Source organism: Papaver somniferum, chromosome 10, assembly GCF_003573695.1.
Source record: "Papaver somniferum cultivar HN1 chromosome 10, ASM357369v1, whole genome shotgun sequence".
Taxonomy (NCBI): Eukaryota; Viridiplantae; Streptophyta; class Magnoliopsida; order Ranunculales; family Papaveraceae; genus Papaver; species Papaver somniferum.
Window position 1 is genome coordinate 132,081,972 of NC_039367.1, and position 27,621 is coordinate 132,109,592.

The 27,621-nt window shown below is 35.7% G+C and overlaps 1 protein-coding gene and 2 long non-coding RNA genes across 4 annotated transcripts; 2 read left to right on the plus strand and 1 right to left on the minus strand.

Annotated features, from left to right (window-relative positions):
* Positions 1 to 1,425: 1,425 nt before the first annotated feature.
* LOC113316223 lies at positions 1,426 to 5,080 on the minus strand. Its single transcript, XM_026564442.1, has 3 exons — positions 5,040 to 5,080; positions 4,123 to 4,725; positions 1,426 to 1,597 (listed from the first exon to the last, which is right to left on the minus strand). The coding sequence occupies exons 1-3, from the start codon at positions 5,078 to 5,080 to the stop codon at positions 1,426 to 1,428; spliced, it is 816 nt and encodes a 271-aa protein (XP_026420227.1).
* Positions 5,081 to 7,446: 2,366 nt separating this feature from the next.
* LOC113318443 lies at positions 7,447 to 11,347 on the plus strand. 2 transcript variants are annotated; one of them, XR_003344543.1, is made up of 4 exons: positions 7,447 to 8,019; positions 8,131 to 8,192; positions 8,366 to 10,895; positions 10,998 to 11,347. It is a non-coding gene; the product is annotated as an uncharacterized LOC113318443 (long non-coding RNA). The 2 variants fall into 2 exon arrangements; XR_003344542.1 differs by having other exon boundaries at positions 8,131 to 10,895.
* A 671-nt stretch (positions 11,348 to 12,018) lies between these two features.
* On the plus strand, positions 12,019 to 12,748 carry LOC113319593. Its single transcript, XR_003345674.1, has 2 exons — positions 12,019 to 12,296; positions 12,399 to 12,748. It is a non-coding gene; the product is annotated as an uncharacterized LOC113319593 (long non-coding RNA).
* Positions 12,749 to 27,621: the final 14,873 nt, after the last annotated feature.

Here is a 27,621-nt window from a genome sequence, read left to right on the forward strand (position 1 = left end):
TGTATTACTGTTTCACCTCATACATATCGACATAAACTCTAGGGTTAAATGCGTCTGGACTTGTGGATCTTGATTTTATGATGGAGTTGGACCTGTATTCTCAATGGGCGAGCTTGTTAACATCTCATTGCACTAGATTCTATTCCTTTTGATCAGGTACAATTGTATTCCTCTTTCTTAATAATAAAAAATCCTCTCTCATTATACGGTGCAAATTTTTAGGAGACACGCAAATATGTATTTTATTCTAAATGCATTTGATTTTTCATTGTGCTTCTAATATTAATTCTAGGTTGTGAAAGAAAGAGAAACGTAAACTAGTTTTTCTTCAGTACATGTGTATATGTATAGTGTCTTTTTAATGTACTTTCATAAGAACATGTGTATGAAATATTATGACTTGTGTTTATCGTGAGCTGAAAAGCGTTTCGTCATTTCCTTGCATTGGGTTTCACTCAGTACGTATCAATATGTACTAGGATTTCACTCAGTAGATATTGATATGTACTGGGGTTTCACTTAATGTTTAAGTCCTCGACTCAGCAGCAAACCAACCTTTTGCAGTTCGGTTAATCTGATTTTTAGAAACATTGATGTGGATGACTAACCTCTTCTTGATAGTCTATTCATCTCTTTTGGGTTAAGCAATATAACATGTATGTTTTCTTCCCATGTGTTCAGAAAAATTGGGGAAACAATTGGTCAAGAAAATTTCTTTTCATGTTCGGCGATCAGTATTCAGGATTTTAAGGAATCATTTCTTTTAGGTTCAGGAATCTAAATAAAGTCATTGAAGTTAGCAGACTTGCGGTTACTAAGGATGGGCCAGAGACTGCAGGATTCATCTCATCATCTTAAAGAGTCTGATAGTCAGTACATATTGATATGTACTAGGGTTTCATACGATACATGTCAATATGAACTGCAAGATTATAGAAAATATACAGTTGCGAAAAAGTATATGACAAGAAAATCAATAAAAAATGGTTGTATAGAGATGATTCTCGCATCTCTAAAGGGATGATATCTTTGTAAACAAACCCAATTAATAGCTACCATATTATCGCATCTCTAAAGCGATGATATCTTTCACCATACAAGATTTTCGTTGTACTGATTTTGTCAGCATTCTTGAGAGTATTATATTTATTTATATTATTGTTTCTATCCCTGGTAGACACTAATGAAGTGTATTTTATACAAAACAGGCTTTATCTTACTTGACAAATACAGTTTCTCTGCTGGATATTATGACTGCGAACATTATTGTTGACATAATGGATGAAAAAGAAGTGTATTTTTATCCTAAAGGATGTTATTTTCTTAAAACAAATCAAATAGAAGAAAAAATACAATCTGAAAAAACTAAAATCTTGATAATAATCAAACTTTCTTTCAGTCTACTTAGAAAAGATAACATTAACTCTAATCATCAGCTTCTTCAATGACTATAGTGCCCAAATCTTTGAGACCTTCTGCAAAAAGATTTGCTACAATTACAAGTGAGTAGAGCTCTTCTTTTGCATCTTCATCATCACTCCTCTTGCGAGCAATGCAGAACCTAACTCTTCTTGATGAATCTTGTGATGGGAAATAACTGCAAAACATACTGAAAGATTATTTACCGACAAGAACCCAAAATATTACTGGACCTAAGTAACAAATCACAAGAACATTTTTTGTTTTTTCCTTTTGCAAGTTAGTAGTACATATTGATATGTACCTAGAAGGCTAGTACATATGCAATCTGAGTTTCCAGGTACACATCAGTATGTACTGATGAATATGTATTGTAAGACAGTTTTTCCATCAGTACATATCAAAAATACCTTCTTTATGCAAAGTAAAGCAACACAAATATAGTTCAAAATGCACTGTACATATTGGTATGTACTGGGATTTAACAATACATATATATTGATAAGAATTTGGAAAATGTTTTTTGATTACCCACCCGCTGGTTCAGTTATAATACATTACGATGCCTCACTTATTGATAAGAGAGAAAAGACCCTTAACAAACATACTGTCAATGTGTATTGTTAGTATTCAAACATCAGAAAATGAAATTTTCCATCGATATGTACTAGGGGTTAGCTAGTACATACCAAGCATAAAAGGCGTTTACCTAGTACATATTGATGTAACATAAGCAACTTGTATCCATCATATATATCCATCTTTACATGTTGATATGTAGTAATTTGGGAACAAATTACTTTCAACGGTACATATCATACATACAGTAGGGTTCTTAACAGTACATAGTGATACTTATGTTGGATCATACACAACATACGTACAATACATATCAACATGTACTGTAGGATCATCCACAACCTATGGTTTTTAGCGGTACATACTGATATGTACTGTGGGATCATCACAACATACATGCACTACATATGAATATGTACTGTAAGAAATATAATCTGCAGTAGAAGGGATAAACAGTACATATCAAGGGTTTTTAGCAGTACACACTGATATGTACTGTAGGATTACATAAGGAAATTGGTATCAAAAATCAACAAAAATAGAAGTAAAAACACAATACAAAAATAGGATTATGTCACTACAACCAGCAAAAATGAACCCTAAAATCAAATACCACCCGACAAAATTCATTGTAATAAATTCAGTTTCACTCTTAATAATCCATAAACCATAACAATTGCAATAAACCCTAAAAAATCCTGCAAAATCAAATCAAGTCAGAACACATCTACCAAATCAACAAATTACCTGTTTATAAATCTTCAATCAAATTCCAAGAACAGAAACTGAAAATCGTGCCCGAAATTTACTATGTTCCCCCGTTACTTCTTCTTGTACGATTTACTTCTTTGATTTCACCATTTTTTTTGGTTTAGATCTGGTTTTTCAGTTGATGTTGTGATGGTTTCAATTGAATTTTGTAATGCTTTCATCGAATCTAGGGGTTTTCTCGTTTATTTTGTTGAAGATTGATTACGAAGATCATTTCGATATTACGAAGAAAAGAAGAAGAAGATAAAATAAAATGAGAGGTATTTAAGGCTTCCTGGAAAGATAAAAGTTATTTCTCTAATTTCTGCACGTACAATAAAAAGGGAAGGCGGGTCTTTTTGCAAGACTAAAACATTTTTGGACCTCCAATTAAATGTTTTTTATGCATGGACCATAGATTAAACGGGTCGCGGGTTTCTGGACTAATCAACAAATTTCTCAATAATTATGCAAATTATTCTCATGACCCTGAAACAATTGTGAATATTACCTGCACAGATTATAGTCGTGGATATTTTCTACACAACTTCATATTAATGTGTTTGTGCATCTTTAAAAAACGGTTTTCTAAACTTATTTAATATACATACTATAACATAAATAATTATGAAAGGTTAATTAACATTGTGGATAATATCTGCACACTAGAAAAACACTGTGGATAATAACTGCACACTAAAATAAGTCGTGAATAATATCTACACACTAAAAAAGATACTATGAACAATAGTTGTACTTTTAAAAAATTATGTGGATAATATCTACACACTAAAAAATAAGAAAAAAAAATAAAAATTTAAGGAATAAAAAGTTCTAAAAATACGAATAATTTGATATTTGTATTTATGCTCGTTGGATTGGTCTTTCAAAAACCTTTCTAAATGTATAAGATTTGTCAAATTCCTACGTATGGTTTGTGAGATATGTTATATTGAAATTGATTTGTCAATTATACCCTTCAAGAATAGAGTTTAACATCTTTATTCATATGACCCTCCTTCTTTTTTAAGGGTCATTTCAATAAAGTTGGTTATTTTTTTTAAATGGGCTTTAAACCCAAAGCCATAAGAGTAAGAAAGAGTGAGGAGAGGGTCAAACACTTAATTCCCACTTCTTCTTCTTGTGTCGTAAAAAAAACTTGCTTTTGCAAGTGCTCCTTTCGTCCCACCAAAAGTCACATTATTGCCGGTTTTAATTTTTATGTTTTTGTCCCGTGTGGATTTAGACTTGTATTTTGATAATTTACTTTTCTTTCGATCTTTATGTCTTTTTTTTTGTAAGCAACAAGCTTTATATAACAACTAAACGTCTTTGACAAGACGGGGCAAAGCCATCCCCGATAGATCATTATACAGCTCAAACAAAATATCAGTAGGTGGTTGATCGATCCACTCATCAAAAACTAAAGGATTAACAACCTTATTGGACAAGGCATCCACAACTATATTAGTCTCGCGAAGGTTATGAACAAAAATTACATTCTGAAAGGACTTAGTTATACTATGAATATCAAAAAGAATGCCTTTCAGATACCACGGCGGGGTGGACTGTGAGTTGCAAAAGTCGATTGTAGAAGACGAGTCACTATCAACAATAAGATAAGCGATGTGCAGCTTGAGAGCAAGAAGAAGGCCGTCACGAACATCCCAAAGCTCAACAACAGTTGAATAATTGGAGAAGAGATGATGAGCAAAAGCCACCTTAAAAGACCCTGAACAGTCTCGAATTACACCACCTGAACCTTCAAAAAAGGAATAAAAAGTTGAAGCCCCATCACAGTTGAGTTTGTAATAGGGGAAAGGAGGGAACTTCCATCTTAAACAAACAACATTCTTGTGATTGTCAGTAATGGTCTTTGGATGTTCAACAAGATTCCAATATTCCATAGCTTGAGTGTAAGCAAAACGCAAAACAGTGTTAACATCGTAAGGAATATGCTGGAAAACAAGCTTATTTCTAGCAATCCAAATATTCCAAAGAATATAAGGATAAAAATTAAACCAAGGCAAAGTATCAGAAATACCAAGGAATGAACAAGTATGCAACAAACCAGATAGAGAGATATTCATAAAGGGTAAGGATATATTCCAAGAATATTGAATTTTCATCCAAACATGTGCAGTCACAGGGAAAAAAACAAACAGATGATTCAACGTCTCATCCTACAAATGACATAAGGGGCATTCTGGGTTTATTAATAAACCAATGTTTGATAGGTGTGCTCTAAGTAGAAGTTTTCTGTGGGAAATAAGCCAGATAAAAAGTTTTACCTTTTGAGAGCACTTTGTGTGCCAAAGTTTTCTCCAGGCATTGTTTTTTAAAGCCACATTAGAAACCAGATGATTATAAACTGATTTAACCGTAGGCAAACCAGATTTTGATAAAGGTCAAACCAGTGTATCAGAAACAGTTGAACAAGATAAAACTGGAATAGGATTTATGAGATTCAAAATGTAAGAAGGTAAAATACCAGCCACACAAGAAAGATTCCATTGACCAGTAGAATGGTTAATGAGATCAAAAACTTTCAAGGAAGAATCAAACTGCGAGTCTGAACTCAAAAACGAAGACAAAGGTAAATTTTGGACCCAAACATCATGCCAAAAGTTAACTGACAAACCATTACTATTTGCCACCTTATACAGTCTCTAAGAATGTCCCTACCCTTCAAAATGCTTGACCAAAAATAGGAAACTCTAGGAGAAGAAGAACAATACCAAAAAGAATCAGACTTGCAGTACTTAGCATGAACTAAGTTGTACAAAGGAGAGTCTATATTAGAATAGATTCTCCAAGCCATTTTAGTCAGAAAAGCAAGGTAAAAGCCGCAGAAACCTCTCTGAGCACTAACCCACCAGAAAGAATAGGTTGACAAAGAATTTTCCAAGCAATAGAGTGAATCCTACGATGTCCATTAAAATCTTCCCAGAAAAAGTCTCTTCTCATTTTATCTATTGCCTTAGTCACACCTACATGAAGTCTAAGGGTAGACATCAGATGGTTAGCTATCGGATCTACTGAGGCTTTTATCAAAGTATTGCGACCTGCTAAATTTAAAGATCTCTTTTTCCAACCAGAGTATCTTTGAGCAATTCTGTCAAATAAGCATTTAAAAGTTTGGATATTGGTCTTAGTCCACAAACTAGGAGTACCGAAATACTTACCTGGATTGACAGAAACCTTAACATTCAACAAGCTAGCTAGATTTCTTGCATCACTAGGAAGAACATTAGAAAAAAAAAAAAGACTAGATTTTTGAAAATTTATTTTTTCACCAGACCAAGAACAAAAGAGATCCAAAAGAGATGAAAGATTAAAAAAATTAGAATGTGTTGCCTTCAAGAAAATGATACTATCATCAGCGTAGAAACTATGAGTAATCAACGGAGCCCCCCTGCAGGCTTTAAAAACCAACTAAAGATTTATTAGTGATAGCCTTGTCTAAGAGCAAATAAAGGAATTCTAAGCAAATAATAAACAAATAGGGGGACAAGGGATCACCCTGTCGAAGCCCTCTAGAAGCTAGAAAAGAGGTAGAGGGATAATCATTAACAAGAATTTGAAAAGAAGAAGAAGAAACACAAGATATTATCCATTTGATGCAGACAGGGTGAAAATTAAAAGCTTCGAGAGCAAGACTCAAAAAATCCCAGCTTATCCTATCATAAGCCTTCTCAAAATCAAGTTTTAAAGCAAACCAACCTGATTTGCCTTTCTTGCGCTTGAAAGAGTGAAACAATTCATTAGTTATCAATACAGAATCAAAGATAGACCTGTTTTTAACAAAAGCAGACTGCGACGAAGAGATAATACAGTTAAGAAGAGGAGCAAGCCTAGAAGCTAAAATTTTAGTTATTAACTTATGAAAAAAGTTACACAAACTAATAGGCCTAAACTGACTTGCACAACACGGATTATCTAACTTAGGAATTAAAGTTAGAAAAGTCTTATTAAGTTCAGGTTGCATAAACCCAGTCGCAAAAAAAGAGCGAATTAAACAAGAAACATCAACACCTACTATATGCCAGTATTGAACAAAAAATTGGCCCTGAAGACCATCAGGTGATCTTTATGTCTTGGTGTATTGAAACGTGTATTTAAACAATTGAAATTGTTTTATTCTTTCTCCTTCCTTCCTAATGGCGGACACTGGCAATTTCGGAAATGTGGGAATTATATAAATAACCCTTTTTTTGACGGGCTTCAAAATTACACTAGTACAAGTATAGGCTTTGGTGACAGTTCACGCGATTTAACTGTTACAAAAGATATTCCTCCTAGGTATAGGTAACAGTTTCTTACCAAAACTCATACCAATAGTATTGAACAATGGTGACAGTTTTTAAACTGTTACTAAATAATTATGCAGTGACAGTTTTTTCAGAAATATGTTATTGTACAATGATGTACGATAACAGTTATAAACTGTTACGATTCTCAAGCTACTGCAACTGTTCAATACAAAAACTGTTACCGAAGTGCAATCATATAGATAACAGTTCTATGGTTAACGTCACACTTCCATTTATAGTGACAGTTCTGATCCAAAACTGCTGTCATACCATAAAGCATTCCCAAACACAGGATGTTGTCGGTTTGAGTCCCTAACTAGCCAGTAGCCATTATCTAGTGTGGTGGGTCTGTTTTGTAACTTCTATTAGTGGGTCTCTCGCAATCTTCGCCTCTCATTTTACTCGAAACCCCAAAAGAGGAAGCTTAACTACAACTTCTCACTACCATAGCAACCTTCGCCTCTCAGTACCATTACCTTTACCATCGCCTCTCATTTTCATTTTTCAGTAATTTCCCCTTTGCTTAAAAACAAATCCGGATAGGAATCTCAGAATGAGAAAACCCTTCGAAGAAGAAGAAAAAAAAATGAAACCCTATAAATTCTCAGATTCAAGAAACTCCAAACTCAATTCAAGAAAGGATTCTCAATTCGGAAATTCTCAGATTCAAGAAACTCCAAACTCCAAACTCAATTCTTCTGCAAGCCCAATTTTCGATTTTAATTTTTCGATTCGTTATATATATATATGGCATCGATTCAACGTCGATTCGTTAGGTATAAGATTTTTATGAATTTTACTGACAATCCCTAGTTCTGCTAGGGTTTGTAAACTGAATCGGTTTGTAAATTTAGATATTGTAATTCGATTCCTAGAGTATCAAGATTTTGTTTAAGTGATGGATGGAAACAAAGATGAGCCTGTGAAATGTTTTAAAATTGGGGAAGCTGCATTGAAGGTTGGTGATCGCACTCGAGCTTTGAAATTCATTAATAAAGCTCGTAGACTTGTATGAATAGTTTTGAACAGAAACATTATTTATTCATTTTGCTTTTGATTGATTTTGTAGGATTTCAAGCTTGTCAATCACCCGGCGTGGGACCTTTGTACTTGATGCCTTAAGCTAATTTTGTAAGTTTTTCTTGGTTCAAATTTCTATAGTGTTTGATTCGGTTAATGATAAGTGAAATTGGAATTAAAGTTTGTTGGTAAACAAATTAGTGGTTTCATGTTTCTGGACTAGTGTTTTGGTTCTAGCTGGTGTGGAGTGTGGCTTGTTTTATTGTTGTATTCTTGTATTCAAGGAACTTGAGGAGGAAAAAGATATTAGTTATTGGACTGTGCAACCACAGATGAAGAAAGTCTTTGGTGATCGTTTTCCATGTTCTTGGATCTTGGATTTCCTCTCCATCAACCTTGTATGGTGATTATCTCTCATTTCTTATTATTTTGAATTCATATTTGTTAAATTAATGCTACCATATATGTGGGTAAGACTGCCGCATATACATTTTTAACACGAAATCTCATTTTTATAGAATTTTTCTGCTGCAATATTGCTTTTTGTTAAATTAATTTTCCAATTAGTTTTGCAAGTGCTAGTAGATAATCATCTATTAAGCCTGAAAATTTCATAAGTTGAATTGCTTGTTTGAACACCCAGTATGCATGTGCTTATATTTGAGATGGTGCAGAAGTCAACCATATCATTTCATACTTAGCTTTGCAGTTTGTGAAGGCTTGGCAGAAGTTTTAAGATGCTTATTGTGATGTAGAATGGCTGAAAGTATACGTTTCATTTAATTCATTATTGTGGTAGTGCAAATGAACTGATGAACAAATGGTTTTCCTTAGTGTTGAATTAGGTTTCCTGATAATTCAACTGGGTTAAAGAGAACTGAAACAGGTGAACTTATAGGCCGTACCTGTTATTTCATTTGCTGGGAGTGAATTTTATTCAGAGTGAAATATACGATACACTGAAACTGAATGTTCTTTATCCTCTTAGGCTGGCAAATATGTAGCTATGACCAGTAGTGATAATGAATTAGGGGATTATAAATCATAGTTTTCTTCCAAGATAACGTATCTTTTCCTGTAATTAGGATTGTAGCTTTTACTTCTATAGATGTTAAGAATTTAGTTCTGTGACATGATCACCTGTTGTGTATTTTTCCACAGACAGAAGTTACTCTGGCAGAGAAACGACATGCTAGGTTTATTCATGAGGAATACAAAGAGAAGATTTGGGTGATTAGCGATCTTGTTTTTGTAGTCTTGATATATTGTTGCTCCATTTATTTATATCTATTATAGCTGTAAACTTTTTGCTTAACCTAGTTTTTCCATATGACTTGTTTGGAATGTGCCAAGTGAATATTTGATTCACTTGCTTACGTGATTCACTAGTTACTTGAGGATCCAGGGAGTTGGATTTATAATATGTCGTGCCAGTTAGCGTGATAGGTTCACTAATGGGGCACAAAACCTTAAAAGCCACTGCAAATGAGGGAACAGGTTTTTCTTATTTGCATTCAGGATTATTAATGTCTGAGCTACATTCTCTAATCAAAGTAATTAAAAATATCGTTGCTTAATTGTATGCAGTTTCTCGTGCTTTTGGTAGATTTATATTTGATTTTACGTTTAGTCTTCTTTTATTTTCATACCGAAGTTTCTTATCAAATTATTAGTTTGCATCGGAACAATAATTATATCCAAAATGATCTCCTAGACTTAATAAATGTGAAGGTGAAGTGCCCCTCCAGTTTTCAGCACCAGAAGAAGGTTGAATGCCTCGCGATTAGTGGGAATTTTCTGAACTTATATATAGGATTGTTTTTTTGCTAAACTTTCTAGCCAATACATTTTTATTTGGGTGACTAAGTTTTATGGGTTCCAATGGTATGTCCAGGTATGACGGGCCATCTATGATATGGGTTTTCCCCATGAAAGCAAGGAATTTTCAAAGGTATGCTTACTTTGAGTATATTTCCACAAATTCAGAAACAACTCTCTTTTTTCCTATTAGTTCAGTGGGCCTTGTAAAACTGTTGTTACTATTTCATGCTTGCTCGTGTAGATTAATTTCTTTTGCCGATTTGTCAACAACTTAAGATAATATACCCGAGCCATGTCGTTGACTTCTTTTTGCGCAAAGCATCCCGTGATCTACCCATCAGTCAGCAAATCATATACATGGAGTGGGAAATTGTGGTTCCTCTATATACAATTGTTCCACTTTGTTATTGATGATCAACCAGAAAGTCAGGGTTCATGTTACTGCAATAGATGGTGAACCAGAAAATTGGGGTTCATGTTACTGAATATATGCTAATTCTGAAAATTTGTGTACCAATGAGATATCAATGGGACAAGAGTTGTCGAAGTTCTATCTGTTGACTAAGTTGCTTGAAGTTCTATATATGTTGCTTGAAGTTCTATATGTTTAGTTGTTCATTTTCTCACTCACGCTATCTATCCAATGACAACTGCATTCTTTGTTCGATCGAGATTGTTCAGAAATATGCAGGGGGGGGGGGGGGGGGGTATTTTGTAGGCCCTTTCCATAAGAGCATTTTGGAGGCACTTCCCCATGTATCTTTTTGAAGCTATCTTGCATTGGTCAAGTCTATGATGTAAACTTCTGTATTTAGTTATTGGTGGAAACATTCCACAGAAATTTGAAAGCTTGAGGTGGCTACTGAATTGGTTATCCCTCAATTCCTGGGTACAAAATTTCAGCTTGGATTGGTTGTTGAAAGCATCAAAGCTAATTTGTCAGTGAAGAGAAGGTTATCATATGAGTACGGACAACTAGTTTATTATGCTAAGGTGTGTCTTAGTATCTGCATATGTTGATAACCATTATATTCATACATATTTTTTCTAAGTGGTAGTTGACATGGTTGGATTGTTAACTTGGGTTCTTTGTAGGAAGATTATGCAGTTAGATAGTTGAGTAGAATACGGTCAAGAAGTGTATGCTGACCAGGCTCACTCCTGCCTGTCTGCAAGGGCTTGTTAGCTGTCTTGTTCAAGAAGTATTGCTATGGGATTGACTTTGCTGTGTAGGTATCTCCTTGTGAAGGATCCTTTTATCTTGTAGGGGTCTTGTCGTGTGAGCTTACGGTGTTTGATTTTATTTTATTGTTGGTTTGATACTAATGTTTGTTAGTTGGTGATGCTAAATACTTAAGTATTATTAGCATTTTGTAAAAGGCATTGATACAAGCGAGTCTGTAAAAACATTTTGTTTAAATAAATGTATATTCCTCTTTATTTTCCATGTATTCTTACTATATGTGATCATGTTGACCATCTACCTAACGGGAAATGAAGACTTGCAGAACTGTTGTAAATTAGACTTTACCATGACAGTTTCATGAAGAAACTGCTACCTTAATACCGCTTATGTGACAGTTCTTTTTAAAAATGACCCCCTATGCAGAAATCACTAGTACAAATATGGGATTTGGTGAGAGTTTTATTTAACCTCGCGTTTTTAGGGGCCACACTAAAGGATTTAGGGGCCAACAATAAAACAAAAAAGGTCACCCAAAGGAAAAATGTAGCCAGTCCTTATCTCGCGTAATTCGTAATGGTGAAATTACCCTTATATATTCGGAGGATATGATAACATTTTTATCCTCCGATTGCAATCAGAAGCCAAAATATTTCCCAGACTTCCGATTGTAGTCTGTGCAGTATTAGAATGATTTGTGTTCATTAATCGGGAGTGTACACAGCCAGCCATAACCACTTGGTTCGTGTTTTGGATGCAGCGTTAATCGGGAGTTAAATATATTACAAAACCTACCGATTATAAGTTGCCCCAAATTCAAATTTTGAAAGCTACCATAATCGGTAGATATGCTAAATACAATACTTATCGATTATTGGTTTCTCCACATTCAACTTTCGTCAAATTAGCCGTTGGAGTTTTTGGGGTATTTTGTAGGCCCTTTCCATAAGAGCATTTTGGAGGCACTTCCCCATGTATCTTTTTGAAGCTATCTTGCATTGGTCAAGTCTATGATGTAAACTTCTGTATTTAGTTATTGGTGGAAACATTCCACAGAAATTTGAAAGCTTGAGGTGGCTACTGAATTGGTTATCCCTCAATTCCTGGGTACAAAATTTCAGCTTGGATTGGTTGTTGAAAGCATCAAAGCTAATTTGTCAGTGAAGAGAAGGTTATCATATGAGTACGGACAACTAGTTTATTATGCTAAGGTGTGTCTTAGTATCTGCATATGTTGATAACCATTATATTCATACATATTTTTTCTAAGTGGTAGTTGACATGGTTGGATTGTTAACTTGGGTTCTTTGTAGGAAGATTATGCAGTTAGATAGTTGAGTAGAATACGGTCAAGAAGTGTATGCTGACCAGGCTCACTCCTGCCTGTCTGCAAGGGCTTGTTAGCTGTCTTGTTCAAGAAGTATTGCTATGGGATTGACTTTGCTGTGTAGGTATCTCCTTGTGAAGGATCCTTTTATCTTGTAGGGGTCTTGTCGTGTGAGCTTACGGTGTTTGATTTTATTTTATTGTTGGTTTGATACTAATGTTTGTTAGTTGGTGATGCTAAATACTTAAGTATTATTAGCATTTTGTAAAAGGCATTGATACAAGCGAGTCTGTAAAAACATTTTGTTTAAATAAATGTATATTCCTCTTTATTTTCCATGTATTCTTACTATATGTGATCATGTTGACCATCTACCTAACGGGAAATGAAGACTTGCAGAACTGTTGTAAATTAGACTTTACCATGACAGTTTCATGAAGAAACTGCTACCTTAATACCGCTTATGTGACAGTTCTTTTTAAAAATGACCCCCTATGCAGAAATCACTAGTACAAATATGGGATTTGGTGAGAGTTTTATTTAACCTCGCGTTTTTAGGGGCCACACTAAAGGATTTAGGGGCCAACAATAAAACAAAAAAGGTCACCCAAAGGAAAAATGTAGCCAGTCCTTATCTCGCGTAATTCGTAATGGTGAAATTACCCTTATATATTCGGAGGATATGATAACATTTTTATCCTCCGATTGCAATCAGAAGCCAAAATATTTCCCAGACTTCCGATTGTAGTCTGTGCAGTATTAGAATGATTTGTGTTCATTAATCGGGAGTGTACACAGCCAGCCATAACCACTTGGTTCGTGTTTTGGATGCAGCGTTAATCGGGAGTTAAATATATTACAAAACCTACCGATTATAAGTTGCCCCAAATTCAAATTTTGAAAGCTACCATAATCGGTAGATATGCTAAATACAATACTTATCGATTATTGGTTTCTCCACATTCAACTTTCGTCAAATTAGCCGTTGGAGTTTTTGGGAAAAACAAAAAGAGCCGTTGGACCGTAAACCTATATGAAGAAACTCATATCTATCACCCCAATTGCACCAAACTCTTTCCTCTCTTCAGTTTTAATTTTCATAACAAAAAACATGGATATTGCTTTTGCCGAAGAAGAAGATTGTGCTATTTATAGAGCGTGGGTTGTGGTAACTGCTCATGATCGTGTTCACAAGCTCCACAAATCGGAATCCGAAGAGCAGATATGGAACCATATCTTAATGGTATTTGAGGCCTTAGATGGTAATCGAATTCGAAGATCATCCAATGACATTAAGATGAGAAAGAATGCGCTCGATAAGGAGATTGACAAACTTGAAGATGAGGAACGGTTTGTTAGGAACGCTTTTCCTTGGTGGACGTATGAAAAACGAGTAAGTATCTCTGTAAATCCAACTCACATTAACAAAAGTTAGTACTAACTTGTTACTCATTCGTAATTTCAGAGAAATCTTGCGGATCGCCGGTATGTGGACCTCTACGGGAAACGATTTGAACATGAAGGATGCTACAAAATCAAGAGGGACAATTTCTATGGTCACTGGAAGTTATGATCTGTTTTAATACTTTTATGGTCAATTAGGAGTATGGATTTAGGTGCTTTTGACGAAATTGTAAGGTTAAGGCCGTTTGAACTTTATGTAATGGATGTAATCGGAGTATTATTAATATAAAAACTAGCCGATTATACGAAATCGGTAGATTATTTTGTTAAACAACCTACCGATTGTAATATTCGGTTATGTTATGAGTCAACTTTATTTCCGATTATGGTGTTGTTTGGTTCCAGGAAACAGTTTTTTTTTGTACTTGTAATATTCGGAGGATAATTTTTTTGTAAAGTTCCGAATGTACGATGGCCCAAAAATCAGAATTTGGAAAAACTTATACTTTTCAAATTTTGTCTTTGAAATAATCGGAAGTTAAATTAGTTACCAAAACTTCCGAATATGGGCTGTCTAACCTTCAACATTGGCCCTTGGAACCACCTGGAGCCATGGCGTGGTTTGTTTTGAACTTGTAATATTCGGAGGATAATTTTTTTGTAAAGTTCCGAATGTACGATGGCCCAAAAATCAAAATTTGGAAAAACTTATACTTTTCAAATTTTGTCTTTGAAATAATCGGAAGTTAAATTAGTTACCAAAACTTCCGAATATGGGCTGTCTAACCTTCAATATTGGCCCTTGGAACCACCTGGAGCCATGGCGTGGTTTGTTTTGAACTTGTAATATTCGAAGGATAATTTTTTTGTAAAGTTCCGAATGTACGATGGCCCAAAAATCAGAATTTGGAAAAACTTATACTTTTCAAATTTTGTCTTTGAAATAATCGGAAGTTAAATTAGTTACCAAAACTTTCGAATATGGGCTGTCTAACCTTCAATATTGGCCCTTGGAACCACCTGGAGCCATGGCGTGGTTTGTTTTGAACTTGTAATATTCGGAGGATAGGTTTTTTTGTAAAGTTCCGAATGTACGATGGCCCAAAAATCAGAATTTGGAAAAACTTATACTTTTCAAATTTTGTCTTTGAAATAATCGGAAGTTAAATTAGTTACCAAAACTTCCGAATATGGCTGTCTAACCTTCAATATTGGCCCTTGGAACCACCTGGAGCCATGGCGTGGTTTGTTTTGAACTTGTAATATTCGGAGGATAGGTTTTTTTGTAAAGTTCCGAATGTACGATGGCCCAAAAATCAGAATTTGGAAAAACTTATACTTTTCAAATTTTGTCTTTGAAATAATCGGAAGTTAAATTAGTTACCAAAACTTCCGAATATGGCTGTCTAACCTTCAATATTGGCCCTTGGAACCACCTGGAGCCATGGCGTGGTTTGTTTTGAACTTGTATATTCGGAGGATAGGTTTTTTGTAAAGTTCCGAATGTACGATGGCCCAAAAATCAGAATTTGGAAAAACTTATACTTTTCAAATTTTGTCTTTGAAATAATCGGAAGTTAAATTAGTTACCAAAACTTCCGAATATGGGCTGTCTAACCTTCAATATTGGCCCTTGGAACCACCTGGAGCCATGGCGTGGTTTGTTTTGAACTTGTGATATTCGGAGGATAGGTTTTTTGTAAAGTTCCGAATGTACGATGGCCCAAAAATCAGAATTTGGAAAAACTTATACTTTTCAAATTTTGTCTTTGAAATAATCGGAAGTTAAATTAGTTACCAAAACTTCCGAATATACCACACAAATCATTGTCATTTGAACTTGTCTAACTTAGTTACCCAAACAAATTTCCGAATGTACAACAAAAATCATTGTCATTTATCTGCTCTTCTTTACTTTACGACCGTGACTACCTCCCAGTCCTGCACGACCACGGGTTTGAGCACCTTCAGTTGGAGCAGCTTCAGCGCTCGATGAAGCTCGAGTTCTTTTACCCGTCTTTGATACTGCCACCTTGGGCTGATGCCTCTTCGTGACTTTCTCCCCAAACTGGGCAGCATAATCTTCGTTATCCATATTATCAACTAGATCTCTAGCCTCTTTGATCTTCTCAGCTGGCATGGGATCTCCGCTCTTCAGGCATGCAGTTAACATTTTGGAAACACGCTTGAACCTATTCACCTGTTTTTTATACGTAATGACATAACATCAAACGGTAATTACCTAAGATTTATAGGAATAATATAAAATGAACAAAAATATAAGAACACGCACCAGTCTATCATAACCAGCTGGTTTGTCTTTGATGATACAATTATAACTTGAACCCGCCGCAGTAGTGTTGGATTTGATTTCACGGATAACCAAAGGATGTGATACCTTGTTATACCAACTCATATAGTCTGGAGAATTTTCATCACCTCGGGTGGTTCGTCTACCAGTGTCGATAATGAAGTCATTCCTCTTATCCCAGTTATCAAGAACAGTAGGTGGGCCTGTGTGAACAATCGTGAGATTATCACCACTAGAAGAGCACAACTCCAACTCCAATTTGTAGTAATCCCCCATTTTCTCCACAGGTTGCTGTTGTATATACCCGTGTTGTCGCATCACCCTAGAGGGGTTATACATCACATATCCTGTGGGGTGCCACAACGGTCCAAAATAAAGGGACAAGTCCGACCGAACATTTATATGCCCACTGGATCGATCTTCCTTGTATGGATCAAAGCATACGTCCGAGGCCTTCAATTGGTCCAAAATATCCCTCATGCGAATCAACTGCTGCTCTTTTGTCCTAGAACGGTTGTCTTCAAATATATACTTTGTTCCTCTAGGAGTACCTTTGCACCACCCCGGGTTCTCTCCGGCCAACTTCAGGATAGGGAAGTGGTCATAGATCCATGCCTATATACATAAGAAACCAAGTTTTAGTAAATAGATGTGTATATTCGGTAGTAATTTCCAAACTTTATTTCCGATTATATATAATCGGAAATAAAACTGAATACCTATCCGCCGAATACCAAACATTCGGAAATAGAGATGGATCATTTACTACCGAATATGCGTCATTTGGAGTTCAGTAACCTATAGTTTTTCTGGCCTGTATATTCGGTAGTAATTTCCAAACTTTATTTCCGATTATATATAATCGGAACTAAAACTGAATACCTATCCACCGAATACCAAACATTCGGAAATAGAGGTGGATCATTTCCTAACGAATATGCGTCATTTGGAGTTCAGTAACCTATAGTTTTTCTGGCCTGTATATTCGGTTCTAATATCAAAAGAATATTTCCGATTGTATATATCGGAAAACAAAGTAGTACCAACCGAATACCAAACATTCGGAAATAGAGATGGATAATTTCCTACCGAATATGCGTCATTTGGAGTTCAGTAACCTATAGCTTTTCTGGCCTGTATATTCGGTTCTAATATCAAAAGAATATTTCCGATTGTATATAATCGGAAAAAAAGTAAGTACCTAACCACCGAATAACCAACATTCGGGAAAAGAGATGGATAATTTCCTACCGAATATGCGTCATTTGGAGTTATGGATATGCATCATATGTATTGTCTACTGAATAACTATAGAGTGAGTTATAGAGTTAAAGAAAAAACCTGCAATAGAGCCACATTCCCGGCAACTTGGTAGGTTCCTAGCCTCGAAGCCTTTCTCAACTCTTCCATCAAGAATGCTAGGCATGCCGTGCCCCAAGAATAGTCACCGACTTCATGGAGAGGATCCAAAAGTTGTATAAGGTTGGCGTCGATCCGGTTGCCAGAAGTATTGGGGAATATGACACATCCCAATACACAAAGGAGATATGCGGTGGCAGCGTGGTTCACTTGCTCATCAGTTAACGTTCCATTCTTTTCCTTCTCCAAGGTGCCTCGAAACATATTCATCAAAGCTGTAATGTTGATCTGTCTTGTTCTGTAACTTGCATGCCTCCTAAACTCTGTTGTTGTTGTCTCTTCATCCCAACCTAAGCACTTTTTAGTTAGAGCATAAAGTTGTGCCCAACTTAACTGCTTTGTGTAGTTAAACTTCACAGCTGTGCCTTGGTCGGGAAGGTTAAGAATCTGCACAACATCATCCGGAGTAATCGTCATCTCCCCAAACGGCATATGGAAAGTATCGGTCTCAGGATACATTCTCTCCACGAACGCCGATATGGCCACACGATCATGTTCCAACAATGAATTCTCGGCGGCATTAGCTAACCCCGAGTTGGCAACAATTGACTTGAACCTTTCACATTCACCGGATAAAGGCCACAAGCATTTTTGTTGGTGCGGCGGTAGGTTTGAGTAGACGGACCGCATCTTGATGATCCTATTAAAGTACATAAAAAAATACTTAATACAAATATTACGATATAACACATAGACAATACATTAATAAAAAATAGTAATTTTATTACCTCGGTTTCGTATATTTCTCTGGCCCATGAGTCTTTGTATCCAAATAGCAATTTTCCTCCATCCGCCGGTAGCCCAAGGATTGTGCCTGCTAGAATACCCTTCTTCAAGTGCTGAGGGACAAGATGTGATGCTTTCTTAGCAATATCCTTCTTTACACCATCTTTTCCTTTTTTGGCTTTTTGGGTACCACTTGGTTGTCCTTCTTTTCTTGGCACTGGATCAACTGGTTCAATTTCATGGTGGGGTGTAACTTGTGGAGCAGTTGGTTCTGCACTTTGTTGAGCGGCTTGTTCAACACTTGGTTGCACCCCTTGTTCACTGCCTTGTTCTACACTTTGTTCAGCACTTGGTTGCACTCCTTGTTGACTGCTTTGTTCTTGTAAGCTTTGTTGAGCACTTGAATTATCTTTGGCGCTCCTTTCCCTCCTAGCACTAGCTGTCACTTTCTTCCTCCTTTCTCGACTTTGTCTAAACAACAAAGAAAGGAACAATATTTACAAACTATACAATCGGAAGACAAAGTATGGAAATATAACCCGAATGAACACATTCGGAAGTAAAAAGACACATACTGTTCCCGAATACAAAACAATCGAAATATAACTAAACATGTTTACAACCGAATATGCATCAATTGGAGTTCAGAAGCTGTAAATTTTTCATCCTACACAATCGGAAGACAAAGTGCACATCTATAACCCGAATGTACAAATTCGGAAGTAAGAAGACACATATTTTTTCCGAATGAAAAACAATCGGAATATAACTAAACATGTTTACAACCGAATATTCATCAACTGGAGTTCAGAAACTCTAAAATTTTATCCTACACAATCGGAGGTATAAAACATTATATTGTCTTCCGAATAAATACTGGCCCCAAAATGGGATTTTTCCTATATCAGAAATTTTGAGATTTTTTCAATATATACATTCGGTAGTGAGTGTTCTTCCGAATACTCTGTGTCTACTTAAATATATTCGGTAGCCAGAAAATTCATTAAACTACCTATTATTAGCAGTTTGTATCCAGGAAGATATGGCCACCAATATTCGGCAGATAATCATCAAATCTTTCTCCCAAATACTGTCGATGTTCTTGAGAAATGAAGAACACGACTACATTCAGAAGTAAATGAGCATGAATATCGTCCGAATCTGGATAAATAACCGAAAACCCTAGAATTTTTTTTCTCGATTCGACGAATTAAAGCGAAATAAACACCAAAAATGATAGATTCTTACCTAATTGGGGCCATTTGAAGTTGACGAAGTGTTTGACTATCAGAATCGCAACCACCGATTACATCGACGGGTACTTCTTCTTCGCGTTCTTCTTCATTTGCAGCAACAATTTTTTTATTTCTTGCTAAAATCCCAATCTTTGGATCGATACCCCGAGCAACATTTTTGGTTTTAGGTCTGTGGGTTTCATTTCCCTTATCCATTGTTTTATAAACGAATCGACGATGTTTTGATTTTACGATTCGCGGCGATGTTTCGGTTGAACGAGGAAAGTTTTTTTTCTTCCACAATCGGAAGATATGAAACTGGAAGAAGAAGAGTTGAAATGAGTAGAATTTTTTTTGATTTGGTTTTTATACGGTTTTACCAGAAGGGCATTTATGTAACTTCAATATCATATAGGGTACCCCTTAACTAGAGTCTTTGGATGGGTATAAATTGATGGCCCCCAAATCCTTTTGAGTGGCCCCTAAAAACGCGAGGTTATTTAAACGATGTTACCGTAACTTGTGAACAATGACAGGTTCATGTATAAACCGTTACCTTAGTGAAAGAATTCAATTTTCTGATGACAGTTTTACTAATAAAATGTTACCCTAAGTAGCCAACAATGACAGGTCTTGACAGAAACTGTTACCATACAATAACGAATTTGTAACAGTTTTTTAAAGACCTTTCGTAACAGAGGCTTTAGTGACAGTCCAAATATTTTTGAAAACTGTCATATAAGTATTATGGTGACAGTTTTTAACCGTCACATAAGCCCATTTTTGTACTAGTGTTACCCTTATGAAGCAATAAAAATACCCCCCTCCATTCAAAGCCCGTCAGCGGCCCAATTAAATTTCTGCTAGATTACTACATTACCCTTTGTATATAATTAATATCTTTAAACCAAAAACCAGTTGATCCAATGGAAAGAAAGAAAAACGAGAGAGAGAGAGCTGTTCTTCCGTCAGCTGTAAACCAGAGAAAAAATTCGAAAAATTCTATGTGAAATTAACAGATTCAACAACAGAAAATCATCTTCTTCTTCTGTTACTGAATTTCTTTTCATCAACATTGTTCGTATCTTTTGAATCTCAGATCTGAAAGAGTTTCTTCATCAAAAACAGAATCAAACAAAATTTTCTCGATCTGAAACAAATTGGTAATGGTGATTCGTGATTGAAGATGAGTAGAGATTTATTTTGTACTTGCATGTTCGATTTGTAGTTTCTCAATCTTCATATTTTGATTTCAGATCATTTGTATTTTCAGTTGCAGAGATCGAGATTTTGGAAGCTTGATTCTGTGTGTTTGATTCTACTGGATTGATTGGTTCATTTACATATTATTTTAATTCGAGATTGTTATTCATATCTTCAACAGGTATTCTTCAATTCTCCAATCTCCAATCTCCGGTCTTTGATTTTTGAATTTCTGCTGTTTTATTTAGATCAGTTCATAATTCAATGTTAGGTTTGAGTTTTAGCTTCAATGCACTTTGCATGAACCAGTTCTCGTTTTGAATTATTATGGAGAATTTCCTAGTGTTGATATGTTAGTAGGAGAATTATTAGGATAATACTGATTGTTGAAGAATTATTTTGAGTATACTGAATGTTGATCCGTTTTGATATAATTAGAAGTTAGAAGTTAGTGTAATTAATTAGAAGTTACAAGTTAGTGTTTATATACTCAGTTTACATATCTAACATTCAACATCGAATATATCTTTCACGAGGAGGAGCAGCCCCCGAGTGATGTGCGACGTAATCTGAATTTGTATCTCAGGTGAGGCATTTTCTTATTGTTTGCAGTGAATTTAACATGGAGCATGTATTTTCATGTATTATTTCATGTTGCAGGTTCACATTTGCATCGATTGCATACTAATTCGATGCGTAGTAACATATATGACGCCGTTTTTTTGTTTTAAAGTCCTTGTTGTTGACATAGTATTTTGGATAAATTTCATTGTTGACACTGAAATTTTGTACAATATTCAGTTTATTTGTATCAACATTGGTTGTTGATTCAGGTTTGTTGAACCAACTTTCATTGTTGATGCAAATAACCTGGATAAATTTTTTATTATGGTTGTTGATAGCTGTTTTATTGGATCAACATTGGTTTGTTGATGCAGGTTTGTTGGATCAACTTTCATTGTTGATGCAATAACCTGGACAATTTTCTGATTATGGTTGTTGATAATTGTTGTTTCATTGGATCAACTTTGGTTGTTGACAGATTATGGTGTCAACATTGTTTTTATGTTTTATTAGATGTGATTTGTTGATCCAATTTGACTGTTTTATTGTTTCAGGCCAAAGATGGATGTTGCAGAGTTCACTTTATCCAATTTGACTGTATCGCATGCTGTTTCAGAGTCAACTATTGTCAGCGAGATGATTAGTATGGTGAAGCAGTACTGGCCTTATGTCCCTGGAGACCTCGTACTTTTTGGTTACAATCTAGATGGAAAATCACATGTGATCAATCATGATTTGGAGTTGAGGTTTTTCATTCACTATTGCATATCCAAAGGGATCGATGCGGTGAAGTTTAACATCTAGTTCAAGATTTTGTTGATTCTGTTCCATCTTCTTCTTCTGTTGCTCCTTCTTCGTCATCATCAAGTTGTGTTTCAAACAACGATGTGGCTATTGTAGAAGATTTGACGGATGATTCATCGTTGGTCAAAAGGGTCCCCAAAAAGTCAGATGCTTGGGCCAACATCTTAACCGGAGTAGGGCAGGTTTTTGAAAGTAAAATTGATTGTCGTGATACTGTTAAGAAGTATGAATATCATAGTGGTTACAAACTTGAAGTACGTAACAGTGACAAGAAACGTTACACTGTGCGTTGTTTTAACAAGAAAAGTCAAAGTTGTAGCTGGAGGTTTCATGCATCTCTCGTTGCCAATATTAAAGGTGTGTTTCAGTGCAAGACGTTTCACGGAGAGCATGCATGTGATTTAGCTTCTTCTGATCCAGCAAAAGTCAGGATGACAAAGTCGTTTCTGAAGGATATCTTAATAGATGAATTTCGAGCATAAAATAAGAAGAAGACTGTAGCTGATGTCCAAGATCTGCTCCATCAGGAATATGGTATTGATCTCACATATAGTCAGGCATACCATGGTTTACAGTTCACTAAAGAGTCTCTTTAGGGTGATGACATCAAGTCCTATTCAGACTTTATTTGGTATAAAGAATCAATTGAACGTTATAATCCTGGAAGCGTCATGAAGTTTGAGTATGATGGTGTAACGAAGCAGTTCCAGAGGTTTTTTGTTTCTTTCGAAGCTTCCATTATTGGTTTCAATAATTACTGTCGTTCGATGCTATTTATTGATTGCACTTTTCTCACTGGAAAGTTTAAGGGAGGTCTTATGGTTGCTTGCGGGAAAACTGGTAACCAAGGTATGTCTTTTAATCTTTTTTTTTTTTTTTAATTATCAAGTGTTTCAACTTTAGTTGTTGAATCACACAATATAGTCTGATATGTTCCTGGATTTCAATTCTATGGATCACATAACTTTGTTCATCCCATAATTATTGTTGTTGATCCCATAACTTTTGTTGTTGATCCATTATTTCAAACGTTGATCCCATAACTTTTGTTGTTGATCCCATAATTGCAGTTGGTGATCCCTTTTTTTTTGTATCAACTTTTGTTGTTGTTCCATAATTTCAGTTGTTGATCACATAACTTCTGTTGTTAATCCCATAATTCTTGTTGTTGATCCCATAACTTTTGTTGTTGATCCATTATTTCAAATGTTGATCCCATAATTGCAGTTGTTGATCACATAACTTCTGTTCTTAATCCCATAATTCTTGTTGTTGATCCCATAATTGCAGTTGTTGATCACATAACTTCTGTTCTTAATCCTATAATTCTTATTGTTCACCCAATAACTTGTTCATAGATTTCAGTTTTTGTGTGTCACTTTTTGAATCTTTGGTATTTTTTTTTGTATTTTCTAGAGATCTATCCAGTTGCTTTTGGTATTGTACCTTGAGAAAATTATGAGAGTTGGGAATGGTTCTTAACCAACCTGAAGGGTATTATTAGGGAAGACCGTCCACTGACCAACATATCAGACCATGGATCTGGCCTTTTGAAGCATGTCCCTATTATCTTCCCAAAGGCTTACCATTCTTACTGTTTGTACCACATGAAAGGTAATATTCCGGTTCCAAAGGGTAAGAGCAGGAAAACTGCTGTGAAGTTGTTTGAAGAGTGCTACACTGCCTTAACAAAGGAGAAGTTTTTTGCTGCTGCCAAGAGTATGAAGCTTGATTCAGTGATTGATTGGATGGTAAATATTCCATTCGAGAACTGGGCAGCTCATGCTTTTCAAGGAGAAAGGTTTTGTGAGAACACATCGAATATTGCGGAGAGTTTTAATAGTGTTATCAAGCATGATAAGCGACTTCCAACACTTGAGCTTGTGGATTGTATTCGTGCTAAGGTAATGGAGCAGAACTACAAGAGGTTGGTGGAGTCTAGTAAATGGAATTCAAGACTTACTCCCCGGATGCAAGCTAGGCTCGACAAGAGGTTACCGACTGCCGTTTCTACAAGTTTAGAAGATCAAGTGATAAAGTCTTTGAAATAATTTCTCCTACTGGAAAGTACACGGTCGATTTGGATGCTAGGACTTGCACTTGCAATTGGTGGCAGAAGCATAGTTTCCCTTGCACCTATTCGATGAAAGCTATGTTGCAGATTGGGCCAGACGAACCTTACAAGCACATCAGTCTGTATTATACCACTGAGTACTATAGAGGTTTGTATGCTCGTCCTATCTATCCTATTCCCGACCATGAGAGGCCGCCTAAAATTAATGAAGAAGGTTATGTCTTGCCTCCCAATGGTGGTCGAGCGTCAGCTGGAAGGCCAACTACTTCAAGGTACATGGGTTCTCGAGAGAAAGTTCGCAAGAAAAGGAAGTGCGGCCAGTGTGGGAGACTTTCCTTCCACAACCGTCGTAGATGTCGCAGAGCTCCTTTGGCTCCTCGTGCACCAGTGTTTCGCAGGGAGTCTAATTCAAGGATGATCAACTTTTTGAGGAGGATGTTGTTCTGAAGTTTTACTGGATGATTTACTATTTCTCTGAACTTCCTTTTTACCTTTTTATGCTAGTTCTTGAATGATCAACATGGATGTTAGTTACTTTTATGCTTTCCCTATATTTTCTTGTTGGATTTGTTGTGTTTTTAATGACGTACATTCTGTTTTATTTGTTTATTAATGTTATTCTTGTCAGTTTATGTCAGTTTGCAGGTTTACTGGTTTTTTTACAGGAAAAATTACTATATAAACTGTATCAACATATCAATGTTGATCCAAGTCAGGGATCAACTTCCATTTTGTTGAGGCTTGCTGAAAAGAAAAAATTTGCATGGTTACAAGTTAACTACTTTAGTTGTGTATACCTGCAATCTTTACTATATAAACTGTATCAACATGTTAATGTTGATCCAAGTCATGGCATCAACTTCCAACGTTGATCCCTCTTACTGCATCAACTTCCATTGTTGATGCTTACTGAAAAGAAATTTTTTGCATGGTTTTATCTGTATATATACAAGTTAACTCCATCAGTTGTCCATACCTGCAATCTTCAATACCAACATTCATTCACTTTTATGTGAAACAATCAATTATTCATCAATTATTTTTTTGACCCATTGATTTTTGGGATAAACTTCCATTGTTGATCCCAAAATGGATCAACTTCCATTGTTGATGCTCAATAAAAAGAAAAAAAAATCATGGTTTTATCTGTATGTACAAGTTAACTCCATTATCTGAGCATACCTGCAATCTTTACTACCAACATTCATTCACTTTCATAACCAAACCGTTCATTCACTTGATAATCACTTTCATAACTAATAGTAATATTAATTCATAACAAACTAATACTAAACATATCCTCCAAATTGTTTGAGAACATAAGCAGACTTTCAGATATAGATTTACAGTAACTAAAAGATGTCTTTTCAAACTAACAGTTTAAATAAATTAGCAGACCTACACAGAGTAACTAAATTACTTACCATCATATGTTAAACTACACCTAAGTGTGTTTTGCACTAATCTAATAGTTCAACAGAATCTTGTATGTTGACTACCTTTTCGACTGAGTCTGTAATTTCTTGTACTTGGTTACCTTCTAATGGTTCAACAGAATCTTGTATGATGAGTACCTCTTCGACTGAGTCTGTAAGTTCTTTTACTTGCTTACCTTCTTCCAAAGTTGATTTCCATGCATCGAATTCAGCTAACATCCTGGCAGCCATCTTCGCTCTCTTCCTGTTTATGTTCTCATGGTATTGGATACTCTTACCATCTAGATGCCAGAAGTCTCCACGCTTCACCAAGCACTTCATTAACAAGCAGACGTGCAATGCGCAGTCCAACCCCTATTGCGGTGGTACCGTGTAATGGTATAAAATTGTAGTTACCAGTCCACCTGTCTCAACATCTTTTATACCCATTTGGTTCAGGAGAGGAGTCAATGTTTGTACCATGACATTGTACTGCTCGTTGTATCCTTTGTAGTGATGAATGGTGTTGAAAATCAACCACCTTCCACGTATCAACGTAAAAAGCACCCAATGGAAGGGTTTCTGTTTCTTGTCTTGTAGACACATCGGTATCAAAAGTATTGCATCATCGTCATCCACTGGGTATTTTTTCCTCAACATATCTGGAATCCCACATTTTTCCACTTTCATTGCCTCTTTGCTAGCTACTGCACCCCTCATTATTTGCTGCATCATTTTCTTGGCATTTAGTTTGTTTTTGACAGATAACAACAATAATTCATTCATCATGTATACTTGAACCATCCTTAGTACACTAAATTGTTTCATCTCACCTAAATAAGGTTTCAACTACGATAATGTAGAACTAAATAAGTTTGTGTAACAAGTTATTCAAAAGACAGATTAAGAGTTTTCGTTACTTACATAAGCATTTGTAGACAAAATTAAGTGCTTTTTCCCGTAGTATGCTGGCTTAGATGGATCTTGCATCTTTGATTGCAGCATGTTGGTGTAGTAGTCAACAATCTCGCTGTTAATGTTCTGTTTATCCATTAGATATTGGATATGCCTTCCATAGACGATCTCTCCCACTACATTGTTGAAATAAAAGCTATATGCTCTGGTACTGCATTTGCAAAGATTATGTTAACTCCCTGACATAAAATAACATATTATTGTTGAAGCATTATTATCTTGACATTAGAAAATTCTAACTGCAACTTGGATTTACAATCGTTTTTTCGCAGATGTTGCATTTGTTTATACCTATGAATAAACAGGAAATTTGTTACAGAGTTACATACCTTTTTGTTGCTTTCTCAAAGAATGTACGAAGGACCTCTTGTTTATCCTTGGTGCAGGATTTCCAGAGTTTGAGTTTTTCTGGCTTCTTCAGCTCTTTTGGCTCAGGTGGCGTCACATCAACGTAATCATCAAGGTTGATGGTTTTCGGTTCTTCTTCAACACCTCCCCCTTTCTTCTTCTTAGTTCCCTTTCCTCCTTTGTTAATCCTCTTTACTTTAGCTGGAGGTGTGTATTTGTTTGGCGCATTCCTTGATGACCTTGTGTTATACCTCCTTGCTCTTCCAGTAGCTTCAGACTGATTCCTTTGGCTTTGCGTCGCTTCAGAATTATCATCGTCTTGGGTGGTGTCTTCGTCTTCAGTTGGGCCATCAATTTCATCTAATTTGTATATCACTTTAAGTCCTTCCAACATATTATCATCATCTAGAGTTTCAGAATCACTCTCTTCTGTTTTCTGTGTAGGAGTATATTCCGTTTGTTGAGTCGGAGCATCTTTCATCTTTCTGTAGGAGTAGGAGTAAATATTCCGGCAGTGATCGAACTGAAGCTTGGGGTAGTACCTGCAGGGAAATAATCCGATTAGATTAAACAGTATCAACATATCATTGTTGACTCATTGTTTTTTGGGATCAAGAATTATTGTTGGTTCTTCTATGGGATCAACTTCCATTGTTTACCCCACATTATCGTATCAACTTCTATTTTTGACACTTACAAAAAAAAAATCCTATGGAATCAACTTCCATTGT

What these genes read in the sequence shown, in the direction of transcription:
- LOC113316223 (XM_026564442.1), bottom strand. Translation starts at nt 5,080, where the DNA reads ATGCCTGGAGAAAACTTTGGCACACAAAGTGCTCTCAAAAG. An exon ending in ACACAAAGTGCTCTCAAAAG is followed by an intron (nt 4,726 to 5,039) that starts GTAAAACTTTTT and finishes TTGGATTGCTAG; the next exon opens with AAATAAGCTTGTTTTCCAGC. An exon ending in ACTGATATTTTGTTTGAGCT is followed by an intron (nt 1,598 to 4,122) that starts GTATAATGATCT and finishes TATGTTTTGCAG; the next exon opens with TTATTTCCCATCACAAGATT.